Genomic DNA, 16728 nt, shown 5'->3' with positions numbered 1-16728 from the left:
AACAAGGTTCTCTATAATTACAACAATTATCAGGAGACCTGCTTAAGGTTAATTAAAAAAAATAATAGTCATGAGAGAAAGAGTAATTTTGTTTCGAGTGGGATTGACCAGCAGCGCCAGGACGAACAACGCTCCTTTTATCTCTTTTAACCCCATTTCCTCCCCGGTTTAACTGTTTTGGCGGCAGTCTGCAGTGGAGCCCAGCGCACCTCGAGCCCTTCTGCCACTGCAGCTCCTCGCTGTGCCCGCAGCGCGCGGGGACGGCGGCAGCAGCAGCGCAGAGTTTCCTCACGGCGCAGTGAAAAATCGCGGTTTCCCAGCCCGAGGTCTGTGCTCCAGCTCAGCTCTGGCTTTGTTCTCGTTCAGGCTTCGTGTGTGCAGTACCGTTTGGTGGTTCGGGACGTGAACACCCTCCAGATTCGCCAGCTGTACACTTGCCTGGATCAGATCCAGTACATAGAGTGGTCGTCTGACTCCCTGTTTGTTTTATGCGCCATGTACAAGCGTGGGGTTGTTCAGGTAAGGACAGAGCAGGCTGGGATGTGTTTCCTGCAGGCTGGGATATGTTTCCTGCAGGCTGGGATATGTTTCCTGCTGGGGATTCATGTGTGGTATGAGAGAGAGCTTCACAACAGCAAGCCCTACTTCAGTGCTTTTACCAGAGTAACTGATACTGTTGTTGATAGCACATGGTGTGAGGATAACCCAGCATGCTGGTATTTTTAAAACAAACATCTTAGTTCGAAAAAAAAAGCAAATTTAGAATAAAAATATTTGTCAAAACAAATCAAAGCTGGAGATTATCTTAAAATAAATACATGCAAACTTGTTAAATGGGCTAAACATGTTTTTTAAAAGTGTTGGATGTTCAGAATATTTGTCACAGAAAATAAAAAAAGGAAACACCTTATTTTACAGTTTCTATTGACACACAGAAGCGTGGGGCTTACCTGGGTAGTGGGATCCAGCGCCAGTCCTTCATGGCCATGGGCTCTCAGAGGTTCCCTGACCTCTCTGGTGTGCGATGCAGGAGCCTTTTCTCAGCTGTTTGACAAGCTGTTGGTCTGATGTGCTGTCTGTTTGGTTTCCTCTCTGCCCCAGGTCTGGTCCCTGGAGCAGCCAGACTGGCACTGTAAGATAGACGAGGGGTCGGCAGGGTTGGTGGCTTCATGCTGGAGTCCGGATGGTCGTCACATCCTCAATACAACCGAGTTCCATGTAAGTGTGAAGTCACGATGACTCTCGACGGTATCAGATGTTACTGTCTGCCCTTTGCCTCCTAAAATAACCTAAAGCTTTTAAAGGGGTGGTGGGGGTGGTAAAGAACGTGGATATAGCTCTCCTGTATTCATATATGTAATCTGGGTTAACTCCAGTTTAGGTGTTAGTTATTTTGTTAACGTTTTATCCTCTTTCTTATGGTAAGATCACAGAATCATAGATAGAAAATCATAAAGATAGAATCATAGAATCATAAGATAGAAAATGGACACTTGGCTTTTGAAGTAGAATTATGTGTTTGAGAAAAGTGTAGGGATAACTGCCATTTATTGAAGCAAGTTTAGAAATCAAATGTGTCGTTTGTAGCTCAGGGTTTCTAGCAAAAAACCTGCCAAACCATAAACATTTAGGAGTGGCTATGGAATTAAAAAATAACATCTTTGGCTTATTGACCCATAAGATGAGATTTAGATCCAGATCCTGGAAATACTTTTGTAATTGTTTGGTTTTATATGTAGGAACCAAACTGCTGTTGGTAGAACCACTTGCAAAATTAAAACACCTGTAAGTGCCTATTGATTAAGAGCCATATTCTGGAATCCATGCTAAGGTAGAATCCAAATCAGTTTGTGGATGCTGGACACTGGGCTTGTTGAAGGCATGTGGAACTGACTCACACCTTTATAGTCTTTGGATTGGAGCAGATGATTCATGTTATTCAGTACAATGATGAATGGCCAGAAAATAACCAAGAACTACACACAAGCTGTGTTTTCTCTTTGCTGTACTTCCTCTTTTCCAAACTGTAGATGGATTTTATATGGTGGGTTATTATTGTGTCACAACCCTCACTGGCACTCAATTCAAATGTTGCACTGTAAGATTTTTCCTTTTTTCATGCAAATCCCAATATCAGTGAAATATAGATGGGGGCTTTGTCACCTGTCTGTGTGGCCTGGAGCTAGTGCAAATGCTGATGCTCCCGAGGGAACCTGTGGAGAAACTTACATACAGCTCTTGAGCAGTTCTTGATGCACACATGGTGGAATCCTCTGGCAAGGATTTTTAGTGCTGATTGGGGCAGAGTGGTTATAAAGCAGTTTCTTTCCATTCCTCTACCCCTTTAGATAGTGGGTTACAAGGAAGGATGAATTTGGGTCTTAGTTTTCCCAGGAATTAATCACCCTTATGGCGATTAAAATTTAAAAGATGAGTCCAGAGTATCAATCTGAAGTCGGAAGAGACGTGGCTGCGTGTCAGGCAGAAGTGGTGTAGTCAGGGACTCAAACTGAAGGCTGGTGCTGTGTGCTACAAGTGAGTATCTCATGGCACGTGCTTGTGGGGGTGGACTAGCAAGTATTTATTACCTCCCAACAGAACTTGGTTTGACCTTAGAGGATTTCATTAAGCCTTTGCCAAGTTGGCATCTGTGTTGGGATAAGTTTTCTTTCCAGCTGTAAACAGGTTGCTAAATTAGCTTTTGTCAGACAGCTGCCTGGGTTATGCCGGTGTCTGAGTTGTGTTTACTCTCTCTCTGCTAAATCCATAGTCTGGTGGGACAGACATGAGTGGAGCTCAAGACAGAAACTGTCAGGATACTTAATATTGGTATATTATGTACATTATCGAATTCAGCGATTGCTTGGAGGGCTTAGGGGCTCCCTGGCAATGGGCACAGCTTGGCTTTGGTAGCCTGACACTTTCAAACAGCACCAACTAATTACTCATGCTTGTAATTCTTCAGGTCAACATGTGAGCTCCACTGTAAGCTCACAAATAACTTTCTTATTCCTAGATCTTTTTATTTTAAGGATATGGTTGTACCAATTTATTTCTATCAAGCCATACTTATTAGTGCCTCAGAAAAATTATTCATCAGCTAACTTGCAGTCAGGTTCTTTTTGTGGTCAGTGTTATAGTGAATAATGTAGTAGGTTTTTTTTTGATGTGACTGGTGTGCAGTTCCTAACTCGGGATGAGTGCAGCAGAGTTCTGACACTCATTTCCAAAATCCACTTTGACTCTGCTCAGTGTTTTGAGGTGGGCAGTGATGCTCTACGTGCACTTAACATAACTCTGCAAGTGCAGTCATTTTATTGGAGATGAGTCTGTAACAATAGGCAGGTTTTTGAGTGCCAGAGTTGTTACACAATGTAAATAACATTGAATAGCACGGGAACCTGTCTAAATCTTTACACAGTTACTGTAAAAACCAGCATGATGTGCAAGACAGCTAAAAGGGTACAGCCTTACTGGAGGCAGTGTATAGAGACTCTGGCCTTTCACTTGAGAGTGGGTTGTTATTCACAATCTGTTACTGGCAGAGGAATTTACTGTGCTTAATTACAAAGTGTGTGCAATACCTAGTGACTTGCCCCAACACTTTGTGCTGTTTGTTAGCTAAAGTGCTGTGTGTGGAGGGGTCATTCTGTCAGCATCTAGGGTGGAAATTCTGCTGAGATGTAGAAAAGATGTAGGCTTGTTCCTTACACTCTTGCTTTGCTGGATTGGAGGATTTTCTTCTTCTGGGGACTGTCAGCACTGCTGTGCAGACTGGCAAACTGCAGGGTGTGACACAGACTTGCTAGGTTTTGCCAGGCAAAAATTACTTTTACTGGGCAGCTGGATGTATTCAAAGGTGCTTCCAAACTTGGAAGGCTTTTATTTCTTTATTTTTTATTGTCTACTTATATCTTACAGCTCCACATGAGAAGTGGTCAGAATAGTTGCAGCTTTCATCACTTTGTTGTTTATACCAAGCTAGAGTACAGTTCTGTTAGGAAAAACGGGGGTTTTGGGGGAAAAAAATGAAGGTACATCTTTCTCATTTGATTAATCAAGAGCAAATATAAATTACTTGGGGAAACACCTTCTGGAAGCCTGCTTTGCAAAGTCTGTCTGACATCTGAAGAAGCTGGAACACCATGTTAGTTACACTGATCCATGCAGTGGATGGGAGAGCAGCTTGTTGTCCCATAGCTATGGTTTGTTACTCATTTTGTGTGGGTGCTGAAATCCCCAGTGTGAGGCAGCTCTGCCTGCTGTGGTGTGTGACACAGAAAGCTGATGGCTGGAAGATTCCACATTATCAGTTTGTCGTGTCTGTCCTCTTACAGTGCCGGCATTCCACCTGAATTCATAGCCACGTGTAGAGCTTAAACAAGAGCTGCAGGTAAAAGATACAGAGAAAGCAAATCCTCCTCTTCCTCACGACTCTCATGTTTTGTGATAGTTTGAAGATCAGCGTGTTGTTTTTGAGTGTTTCTTTTAAGAGCCATACTTATAAGCGACATACATTGTACTTTCTCTGGTTCCCCACTAGCTACTGAAGCATTGAGGAGTGAGTATCTTTCCAATTGCAGCAGCAGGGGAAGGGAAGTCTGTGTTTCTGTGTGTATTGGAGCTAATCCTTGGTAACTGTAAACGGCCACGTTGGTTGAAAAATGCTTTCTGTCCAGGAATGTGCTCTGAATAATCTTCTGAAATCCGGTGCTGACAGACACTGCTATGCAAGGGGGCCTTGTGACCCAGTCAAGTCTGGGACAAAAGTTGACAGTCATTTGAGATGTAAGGTTGTTTAAAAGTGTGTTTTTATCTAGTGAAAATCACCAGTCTCCCACCTGCCTATAGCTGTCAACGTTAGGACGTAGTCCTGAACCCAGCACTGGAGACTGTTTATCACGTTACCATCTAAATACCTTTTATTTCTCAGCTGTTTTGGGGCTATTTTAAAAATGCTTCTGCTTTTGGTTTGTTTTTCCACTGCAAAACAACAGCTGAAAACTTTGCAGACACCATTATCATTAGGATTTGAGTTTGACAACTCCTCTTAATCGAGTCCTGTATGCTAAAGAGAAAGTAGCCCCAAAATGATCAGTGAAGTGCTTGCTGCAGGCTTAATTGACCATGATCTATTCTCTTCCTGTAAAAGCAACTGTCCCTTCCTCACGAAGTCTGAGAAAAGCAAAGAGCAATGCAATTTGTTGCTATTTTTGAAGTGTTTGTTTTTTTGGGGTTTTTTTTGTACCCTGTGAATTTTATCTTCCTGTAAAAGCAACTGTCCCTTCCTCACAAAGTCTGGGAAAAGCAAATAAGAGCAATGCAATTTGTTGCTATTTGTGAAGTGGTTGGTTTTTTGGGTTTTTTTTTTTTTGTACCCTCTGAATTTTGTTTGTCTCTTGTAATCATCTCTCCTAGTTGTGAAATAATCTTTCTCGGGCTAGTTTACGTTGTCAGCTCGGGCAAGATTGTGGAATAATTCCTTTTTGTCAAAATTTAATTGTAAATATATTGTTAATCCATATAAGGTGAGTGTGAAGTCCATACGTGAAGCACACAGTGTAACTTTCTCTGTTTATAAAAATGCTCAAGTGTGCACAAATGGAGCAACTGAGAAGGATCCTAATTTCAGGAATCAAAATGCTTTGCTTTTACATGTTTCCAGCACTAGTCCAAAACCTTCAGGCTACGTGCTGTGTGACTTGGGCAAGGGCTGCAATGAAGTTACAACAGAGCACATACGTGGTCGTCGACTGCCAGTTGAGTGTGGCCCTTACTGGCCTGCAGCCTTTTCAGGAGAGAGATCCTGAAGCTGAATAGAGAGGGGAGCTAGTAGTTCCTTGCCCCCCTCCTCTTTATCTAGTGGGGATATATCGAGCTGTAGCCCTGTATGTAGTACTGATTTAGATCAAGTTGTGATTGATTTAGATCAAGTCTGAAGTGCTGTGGTTGTCAAAGTGTTGCAGGCATCCGGTATAATGACAAGTCTTTGGTTTTGAGGGTGTATTTTAGTGGGGCTCTCTGTAGCCTGGGTGTAAATGGCCTGTGGGTGTGTGGTGGTGGTTCTGTTCTCTCTCCCCAGTACTGCAGTGGCATTATTGCAATTTATACCGTTGGGGAGGTGTGTGGGGCAACACAGCACCACTGCAACAACATCAGTGGTGGATGTAACTGACACTTTTGGTTTTGGTGAAGTGAGTGATCAGCAGTGAAGCGCAATGTGACAAGAATGAACAGGGAAACTTATCAGTGTCATCTCTGGGGGGGTTACAGCACTTGACCCTTCTAGAGAAGTTCTGTCTGAACAGCAGAGCTCTGCACCCACCGAGGAAGTGGAGATGGATGCAGAAAGAGTTTCAAAACCCAGGTGTACTGGCCTTTTCTCCTCTGTGCTGGAGTCTCAGGCAAGGCAGAGGTGCCGGTAAGAGCTCTGCATGCCATGTGCTGTTTCTCACCTCCAGAGATTTTCCTGTTCCGAGGTACTTGAGCTTGATGTGAGCAGAAGGGTTTTGCCTTGTTCTGAGGCTCTGAGCCAACCAATGTGGTCCAGGACAGAAGTGCCTTTGACACACAGCAGGCCAGGTGAGTCGATTGCGAGGCCAAGCAGTAGCACAAATGTAAACTTGGCTGCCTTTGTCAGGAAAAATTATGATCCAGACCTCAACATTCAAAGCTTGCAGCTGCTAAGCTTGTATTAAGTGGCTGTAGAATGTGTGTTGTGTACGCTGCGTGTTTTGGTCGAGGGAGGAGCAGCAGCAAGTGCCTGTAACACTGCAAGGAACAGGAGCAAGCAGAGTATCACTGTTGCAGTTGCTGTAGAAGAATGTGAGTAGGCATTGTGTTGGTATTTTTAAAGTAAATCTTGCATGAGGAGCAGACTAACAATGCTGTATTTTTGTATGTCCGGAAGTGAGCAGTTGCTGTGATAAAACTTGATTAATGTTCATCTAGGGGACCTGCTAAACTTAACCGGTATGTCCGGAAGTGAGCAGTTGCTGTGATAAAACTTGATTAATGTTGTTCATCTAGGGGACCTGCTAAACTTAACCATGGTACTATAGATGTCTAGTGCTAATTTCATATCTGTAAAATAAAGGAAGAGAATAATAAACACTGCATTAGTGTCCAATTCCTTTTTAAATTTTGGATAGAAACAGTCTGAAATACGAGCTGATAGTGCTCTTTCCTGTAATAAATAAATTTAAAAGGATATTTCTGTGTTGTCTCTTCAGATCTCACCAGTTTTTGTACATTAGAAGCAGTAGGGAGAACAGCTAATGCTGCTGTCTTGCTTTGGGACTCCACGTATCTCTGGAGGGAGGCAACATTTATTAGGATTCTGAAGCTTGTTTTGAACACCATGTCAATTACTTGAATCGTGCTTTCTAGCAAAAATGATAATGCCAGCAATGAAAAACCCCTCCAAGTTCTGCTGCAATGTCTGTAGAATGTTCTGCTACACAGTCTGTAGCATTGCCAAGTAGAAAAGATAAGTAGGATGCTACCTTGGAGTCCTTTGTCACCATCAAATGGTACCAATTGCTTCAGAGAAGGGAAATGTATGTTGAGGGCAAATATGCAAAAAAGCGTAGCATGAACTTCTTCCCAAAACTGCTGGTGATGCTGATGGTCTGCACCTCATGGAGGAGGATGAGGAGATGGTAGACAGTGCTGGAGTTTTAATTACATAATGAATCAGAACTAATCTTGTTGTTCAGTTGTTCTGGGAAAGGTAGTGAGTGTGGTGCTTTATTGTAAAAATATTTACCTGCATCTCTTCTACAATCTCTTACCTTGGTGCAATAAAATGTAGCAAAACACACACAAAAAATGCCACTGGAAAGATTCCAGATATAAATGCAAAGGTTCACATGACATACTGATTAATGCACATGTGTCTGGTGTGGCTGCCGTTGCTAAGGGAGAGTAAGTATTTGTTTTTAATTGAATAATCTGCAGATGGCAACACAGAGCTTTCAGAATGCAGGCTGTGACCTTGAGGAGCTGTGGAGAAGCTTGTTTTGCAGCTGACTGCCTTCTCTGCAATTTTTGTATTTTATGGATGCACAAGCCTCCAGAAATACCCCAAACGAGATGTTTAATGCCCTGCTTTGTGTAGCATATTTGGGTTCTTTTCTAATTCTTTCAGTAATTACATAATGTTGTGTTCTTGTGGGTGGCTGAGGAGGGAAGAGCCAAATGCAGATTAGCTGTCAAGGCTGAGTGTGTCTAAAAGTTTAAAAATACAGCTAAATTCTCATACTTAGTAGCCTTTTCACAAGAGATAACGTGTTCTTAAACAGCTGTAACTTCTCATCCATCCATAAATACAAGAAACTTCTTGCTTCCAGATTCTGTGATGAAACTGTGGTTTTCCAACTGAAAAGTGTCCATGTGGAACACACTGGCAATGTGTAACTAATGTCAGTAACTAAGGTTAATGAAGAGCTTTTCTGTGTTGATATTCTATGTCTCAGACCCCTCTAGAGTGTTCAGTGTGCCTGCAATGTTAATTTGGAATAAGTAACCTTGCTAAGTGAAGGAGATAATTCCTCACAGTTACTTCCAAGGGCTTTGTGATTGAGCTGTATAAAATAGCTGCACAGTTAATCAACCACAGAAGGAATATTGATCTGCGTTGTGTACTTGAATTAGGTTTGTGGGTTTCTATTTACTTAATTTTTGTGATCTACAGAAATAAATACTTGTCCCTTTCTCTTTGCGACAGCTGCGGATAACCGTGTGGTCCTTGTGCACGAAATCTGTGTCTTACATCAAATATCCCAAAGCTTGTCAGCAGGGTGAGTGTCACAAATCTAACACAGGAATGATATATATATATTTTAATATGGCAGAAAGGGGAAAATGAATTTGGTGTGTAATGATGAGACACGTATTTCTGAGCAGGCTCTGGCACCCTCTGTGCTGCGGGGTTATCTCAGGGATGCCGGACTCTGAGATCGGTGCCCGTGTGCCACCTGCTGTGATGCACCAAGATGTTCTCACAGTGAAGGAAGGATTCCATCTGATCTATGAGCCTGTTCAGATACGCAGCTTCCTGTTGTGTTTGCCTCTGAAGGGTCCTGTAAGCCATTAAATTAAGCTGGATGCATTGGTGATGAAAAACACTAATCCAAAGTGGCTTTTGTCATCTTTTATACATGAAAAGATTTGAAAGGGAAGCTCATGTCAGGGCTGTCAGGCCACATGGCTGTGGTTAGCAGTTTCCTGCCTCAGGCTTGGATATAGTAGTAGTCCATATATGACAAAGACAATTATGTCTTACATATAAAAGAAGAGTGGATGGGGACCAGTGCCTGGAAGCGGGTGGAGTACCAATGGTTGCATAACTAATCCGTTTAGCTAGACTAAATGAACTAGTTATTTGAAATCTGTGGGGTTTATAAAACAACTGCCTGTCAGTAATCAAACGTGTTCTTTTGAAGCATGCGATAGCTGTGAAATAGAACATTTAGAGTTTGAGTTGCCAACACAGGCAAGTCAGTAAAACTGTGCGTGCATTGCCTTGATTAATGTGATCTTCTGTGAAGATATTTTTCCTTCTCTTTTTACTTCTCCTTTGAATTGAGAGCAACTGCTTTTAATTGAAGAATCATCAGCCATTCTGTCTTGTTTTCTCTCTCTCTTTTTTTTTAATGAGCTTTGTCTCATTGGCAGGGATAGCTTTCACTAAGGACGGCCGCTATATGGCAGTAGCCGAAAGACGTGACTGCAAGGACTTCATTAGCATCTTTGTATGCAGTGACTGGCAGCTGCTGAGGGTAAGATGTGTCCTTGCCTTCCACTGCTTCTGCAGAGACTACAAGGATGTGTTGCACGCTGCTTTCGACTCGGTCACTTGGGTTTTAGACTTGCCAGTGCATTTTCTGTCCGGCACCTGGCTCCTTCCTTGGCCTGCAGACATACTTCTGTGGCAGTATGTTCTTCAGGAGGCCAATATGTACTATAAGTGCATAAAGAATTTCTGATGGATGCAAAAGTTCTGCCTTTTAATTCTTGCATGAGCCTATTTACAATAAACTATGCTACATTAATAATGAAGTATCAAATGCTTGATAAAGTGATCATTTGGAATGAATAATAGAAATATTTTCTGTTTAACAATGAGAATAGTCTGTGAAGATACACACTAGCATGTTTTAGAGGACCAGGTAGATCTGAGAAATTAAAACCTATTAAGATCTAGTCGATACATAGTGTCATCTCTGGCTCAGGAATTCTGAGTCTCATTAGAAGCTGTCAGCAAAATTTGGGATATACCATGAAATGCTTGTCATGTTCTGAAGCTCTTACCTAAGGATCCTGTACCAGTCTTTCTGAGGCAAGGAATTAGGCTAGCTAGATTTCTTGGCTGATTCAGTGTAAGTACTTTTATTTTCTTATGAAATGCTGTTCATTTTAAGGCATGGGCAACTTTTTGCCTTTTCTGTAAAGGGAAACGAAAGAAACAGTGAATGCAGCTACTATTGTGAAAGAAAATGCTTCTGTTTCTACACTAGCATACAAAATGCTCTCTTGCATTTGTGGTAGCACTTGAAAAGATAAAACTGAAGACTGTGTTAGGTCAGATGCAACATTCTTTGTTAGTATATTTCAAATTGTTTTGTTTTTTCTCTTTTGGGGGCAGCATTTTGATACTGAAACACAAGATCTGTTTGGGATCGAGTGGGCTCCTAATGGCTGTGTTCTGGCAGCGTGGGATACATGTCTGGAGGTATGAGGAAAAAGCAGATTTTTAGGTTTTAGCCATGTATAGAGCAGTAACTAAAAGAACTAGTGTTAGTTAAAGTACTCATCTAAAAAGTTAGCAAGGAATATATAAATTGCTGTCCTTCCTGCTTCGAGTAGATTGTAATTTCCCTGATCAGATGGCTAACAGATGCTGAAGGAGCATGAGAGTGTTCCATAATAGCATCTGCTGCTGATGTTGTTGAAGTGTTGGGCTGGATGGGCCATTGTTCAGGCCCAGTGAGGTGTTTGTGCTCCTGGGAACGGGGTGGATGTGTTCTGAGTGCTGAAAGAGCCAAACTGGAAGCCTAGAGCATCTTGTCTCACATCACAGGTAAGAGACCGTGTCCCTTTGTATTTAACTTGCTGCATTTTAAGCAGGGAGAGTTTGGAAGGAATTCTTTTATCTGTCTATGGCTTTTAACAATCTTGTTAGTCTTTAGAATTAATCTTTTCCTTTTTTTTTTCAGTATAAAATATTGCTGTACTCCCTTGATGGCAGACTGCTGTCAACTTTTCGGGCTTATGAATGGTCACTAGGCATAAAATCAATCGCCTGGAGTGCCAGCAGTCAATTTTTGGCAATTGGCAGCTATGATGAAAAGGTAAGAAATAGGTTTATTTTCTCTCTTTTTATCTAAAGCTTTTGCAGAACTTTGTCATAATAGTTCCTCTTGCCATGCTTTCTTGAATTAGGTGCGTATCTTGAACCATGTAACTTGGAAGAAAATCACCGAGTTTGAGCACCCAGCAACCATTGCTAACACCAAGACGGTAAGTATGGATCCAGCTTTAGCACTGACAGGTTCTCAGAGGAATTCTGTCATATGCCAGTGTATTTTCATGTATATGGCGATTGCATTACAGATTTGGGTATGCAAGTGATAGGAAACTTAACAGGAGAGATTTGTCTCAACTTTATACAATTCACAACTTTAAACCATGATGGAACTGGGTTATGATCAGATTTACATCTTCTGTGTACAAGCTCCTGCAGCTCACCTAAAGAGTGTTTCCTGTAAACATCTGTCATCATTTATTTTTATCCTTGCGTACGTGTGTGTGCAAAGCCCAACAGATTCTGGGTAGCTGGCAAGAGGCAGAGAGCTGTGGCTTTTGTTCCAAAAATCACAAGCTTTTCTCATCTGTCAGGGTAAAAAGAACCCACAGGGTAGTAGTGCTGCATGCGACTGTAGAGGCAGTGTCTGGACAGATATCCTGTAAGAGTTTACATGTGTAGACTGTAACTCTGCAATATTCACGTGACTCTGATGCCTCTTAACCAGAAGCAAGCTGTGGTCCTTTACATGCACCTCAGCAGAACTTCTCACAACTGAAAAATGCCTTTACTTCCTGTTAGTAAAATATGTAAAATATGAAATAGAAAACAACTGGAAATAGCTCTGTTAATCTCTGCTACACAGACAGGAATTGCAGTTGGTGCATTTTATCCTGGTGTTTGTGTTTGGGAATAATACATTGTAGGCAAATTATTAAAATATTTTTGCTATTTCCTTCTGCACTGTTGCACTTTGCATTGATTTATGATAGTATAGGATTAAGAATTCTGTGTTGCAAAAATGAAATCTATGTTCCCATTGCAATGAAGATGATTTATTGTGCTGCCAGATTTAGCTCTCAGGAATAATGAATGAGATGTACTCTGGCAAACTCATTCTTCATAGACTTCAAGGTTTGTTTGTCACAGGAGTGTTTTCTTGAACATGGTTCCAAATAGCAAATCATTCACTGAGAATGCTGGAATCAGTATTTGCCTGCTGAAGCCCTTTCCTTGATGAACTAAGGGATGCTGAGAGTTAATACACTTCAAAATGAGTTAGTGGGATGGGGATGATCTGGTAATAGCCCATGTTCAAATTCTCCAGGGCCTTTCTGTAGAACTCTCACTTGTTTCTTTGTAGATTGTGTATAAAGAAGTGGAGAAATCCCCATCTGTTGAAACAGAGAGACTTTCTTTCCCTCCAACAAGAGCATTGGCTAGTTCTCTCTTCAGCACACAAAGTAAATGTAAGCCAAAGTTTACTAAAATGAGACACTTGAGTTTGCCACGTCAAGTCTTTCTATAAATAATAAAAGAGGTGAACTCTGCCTCTTCGATATTGGAATGGATCCTCTGGGTGCTCTGCTTGAGATCCCAAGTTAACTGAAGAGCTCCCAGGGCAGTCAGCTAGAGGGGATGCTGCCTGCTTGGTGGCTTGAAGGCAGGTCCGACCTGGTGGGATATTGTAGAAAAGAACTGGAATTGCTTGGGTGTAGAAATAGCAGCCAGATCTCAGGCTTGGAGTTGCTTGCAAAAGCTGTCTTAACCTTGTGTGGATTTTTTCTGATTTTTTCAATCTATGCAATGTTACTTCATGACTTAGTTTAACTGTTGCAGATAATTGCTGGAATTGGATGGACTATTGCAATTAAGAATCTTATCATAGTGTGTGGCAGTTCCAATAATTAAAAAAAAAAAATAAATCAGAAGGTGTTAGTCTTGCTGTTTTAGGATAGTAATTAATCCCTTAGGCATGAGGTTATGTAAAAAAGCAGAGCTTGAAAGACTTTTTGACTAAGAAGCTGTAGTTGTAGCAATGCTTTAAATTTGCCTCCAGACAACAGGCTTTGAAATATCACAGAGATGGCAATCTATGATTAGTTGCTTTTTTTATTTAACTGTCTCATTGTTTGTGGTCCTGTAAATCACCTTTGTTTTGCATTGGTGTTTGTTTGAAATACTAGTTAAAAGGTAGCAGGAAAATTTGATCTTTCCTTTTTTTCATAGTTTAATCTCAGACTTGCCTGGATTTCCAGCCTTTCTTTTTTTGTAGAAGGGCTGTTCATATGAAGATGCAGTACCTTAAAACAATTGAAGTTTTTGTTTGGAACATCTTGGAGTAAAATACAGCCCTATCACTTCAGAGAATGGGGGGGGTTTTAACTGTTAGAATTTAAATATTTTGCCCATTCAGGCTTGCTTAAAGTGCTTTTATTTCAAATTCCAGATGACATTTCCCAGGTGCCAGTTTCTTTACAGTATATCAAACCAGTTGCTGACAGGGCAAATCCCAAAATGGGAATTGGGATGTTGGCATTCAGTCCAGATAACTGTTTCCTGGCAACCAAAAATGGTAAGTTCCTACTGCCCTATATTAAAGGGGAAACCTACTCAACGTTGTATGTGGTGTGTTTTCGTAAAAAACCCAATAACGATAATTGGTCGGTTATTTTGTGCTATGGGAGGACTCATGGCTCTGTTCTAAAGTGGCTCTCCATTGTGCAAACTCAAAACTACAGGGGAAATTCAGCAGTCTTCTGGCACACGTAAAGATTTGTGAGCTGCCAGAACAGTTTAGCAGTGCATTAATTCTTGGCTTTGTGTTTAATGAAAACTCTGCTTTTTGTATTTCTTCAAATGTATGTGAACTCATTGGATTAGAAAATGGAACACACAGGTCCTTCCTCCTCTATTTACAGCAACTGTCTCTTGAAAGGCAGAATTCTTCACAACCTGGAGTAGGGGGGCTTTTGGTTACCTCAAATAGTGAAAGTCAGGGAATTAACGTTGAATCGTTCCCTTCAACGGCCCTGAAGGGCTGATGATATCTGGATGCAAAAGCCGTGGTTTAGAGGCAAAACCCATCAACAGCAGGATAATTGTGAATAATTTGATAACAGACAGTGAATAACTGGAAGACAAAGTCACTTCTCTTATCCCTTTTGCAATATTTCCCAGGCAAAGCTGAAGGTACCACTTAGGCAAAACTCTAGCGGTGTTAAACCTGCGGTGGACCTAGATGGTTTGTGTCATGGTAGATCTCAATTAATGCCCATTTCTTTAAAGAAAAGAAGTGTGATCTGTTTATCTTTCAGGTATTTACCTGATTACATCTTCCTTTTCTGACAGATAACATTCCTAACGCTGTCTGGATCTGGGACATTCAAAAGCTGAAACTGTTTGTAGTCTTGGAGCAGCTGTGCACGATCCAGTGTTTCCAGTGGGATCCGCGACAACCTCGACTTGCTGTGTGCACAGGAAACAGCAAAGTCTACTTGTGGTCCCCAGCTGGCTGTGTGTCGGTGCAGGTTCCAGTGGAAGGTAAGGCTGCCTGCAGTAACCTCCACAAGCCAACATCAGCTTCTCATTTATAAAATATTTATAAATTGGTCAGAGCATTATCATGTAATGGCTCTGATGTGTTCTCAGAGCTCTTTTAAAATGGGGATTTCTGTCTTCAAAAAAGAGGAGTTCATAATGAAACATAGCAAACGTGATAAAATACATCAAGGACAGAGCACAGGGGCTAACAGTGATTTAATTGTTGTTTTAATCATATGGTATGTTGAATTCTTTCTCAAGATTTATATTCATATCAGTTTATTTACATAGGAACTGTAGTTGTGCAGAATGCCAAGTGTTGAAATAAAGACTCTGAAACACCTGTAATGTGTTTGGCTCTGCTGAAAACAGCTAAACTACCACAAAACACTAAAGGGGAAAAACGTGCATCTTAAATCTGTTGCAGAGATAGCAGAACATATGTGAACCTGCACTGTAAGTCAGCCTGTGTGGTGAGATGTTTTGTGGCTGGCAGTAGGTGATCGAAGGTCATTAGCTAGATCACATCAACACCTTTCTGCATATCAAGCAGAAAAGAAATTGCAAAGATCCAACTTTTTCTTCTCCGTGCAAGGAGTGGCACTATCATCAGGGTGTGCAGCTCTGCACTGGTGAACAATCTTGTGGCATCTGTTTGCATTAAAACATCAAATCTATAAAATCTGTGCTTGAATGATGGGGTCCAAAGTAACTGTGGGTTTGGGGAAGTCAGTAATGCAGCTTATCTGCACTGCTGTAGTGCAGAGCAGATGGGCTCTGCTGCAGCAGTAGCAAAATCAAACACCCTGTTAAGGCTTCCAAGGTGGGGAGGGTATTTTCTACAATGTGTGTGACTTACTCTAGGAAAAGGTCGCTGGAGGAAGAGGATGGACTGCCTCCTGCTGACAAACTCTGATCTGTTCCTGCAGGTGACTTCCAGATCGTGTCTCTCTCCTGGCATTCTAGCGGAGACTCCGTGGTGCTTCTGAGCAAGGACAACTTTTGTGTGTGTTACTTAGAAAGAGAAGAGGTAAAATAACAATCATTTGCATTACAAATGCTCACAAGTTTGAGGAGGAATGGGGAAAGGGGTCAAACTCTGCCCAAGCGAAGTTTTTGTATTTATAAATTATTTATTTGAAGGAATGTACCCAAACTCCATGTGTAAAGTACTGTGATTGCATCTGAATTAAGTGATGTAGCAACTAAAGGGTAGAGGATGAAGTCTTTATTTCAAGAAAACTTTAGTATTGATGTAGCTGAACTTTCTCTTGAACTGTCAACTATGAAACCTTATTTTCTACAATTGTAGCTGTGTGTATATAATGTATAGCTATTATTTAAATTTTATAACTTCCAATAAATATTTTGATAGTTACAAACTTGGTATGACTCTAACTATAGACCTGCAATTCTCCATTCTACTCTGTTTCTGTCTCACCAGTGATGTGATCATGTAGCTATTTATTCCAGCACAAGGAAACAGTTCTTCACACACAACAGTGTACAGCTTAGATCTGGTCTTGTAAGACAAGGGATTTTGCTGGTGTGTCAGAGTTAAATATTGTAGCAGAAGTAGATACATTAGTAAGACACTTTCTAGCAAATCCATTACTGATAAAGCAAAACAAGGTCTTTGTTCAGAAAGCAAATTGTCATCTGTAATAATTTTGCTTTTCCAGACCAAGATGTCAGCAGGTGACAGTAATTGTGCCTGGTCTACCATAGATTTTAGACTGAATCTTTACAAGAAGGATCATAACTGATAATTTACAGTGATATAATACAGGCAACTGAAATCAGAGCTTTTGACCCAACTATCTAGTGCCAAACCTGGAGTGGATGGGTCAGACGGGAAAGAGGAGGTGGACTCTCCT

The 16728-nt window shown here is 41.2% G+C and overlaps 1 protein-coding gene across 1 annotated transcript; it reads left to right on the top strand.

Moving 5' to 3' along the window:
• Window positions 1-187: 187 nt before the first annotated feature.
• On the top strand, window positions 188-16252 carry WRAP73 (WD repeat containing, antisense to TP73; the record flags this gene model as incomplete). The annotated part of the gene is made up of 11 exons (XM_010168117.2): window positions 188-519; window positions 1102-1218; window positions 8729-8801; window positions 9679-9782; window positions 10649-10735; window positions 11220-11354; window positions 11446-11523; window positions 12672-12777; window positions 13758-13883; window positions 14660-14851; window positions 15781-16252. Coding segments are annotated over 11 exons (1460 nt in total), but the record flags the coding sequence as incomplete, so codon positions are not given.
• Window positions 16253-16728: the final 476 nt, after the last annotated feature.

The sequence above is a fragment of the Antrostomus carolinensis genome, unplaced genomic scaffold (genome assembly GCF_000700745.2).
Source record: "Antrostomus carolinensis isolate BGI_N321 unplaced genomic scaffold, ASM70074v2 scaffold4360, whole genome shotgun sequence".
NCBI classification, from domain to species: domain Eukaryota; kingdom Metazoa; phylum Chordata; class Aves; order Caprimulgiformes; family Caprimulgidae; genus Antrostomus; species Antrostomus carolinensis.
This window is presented reverse-complemented; position numbering and strand designations above follow the sequence as displayed.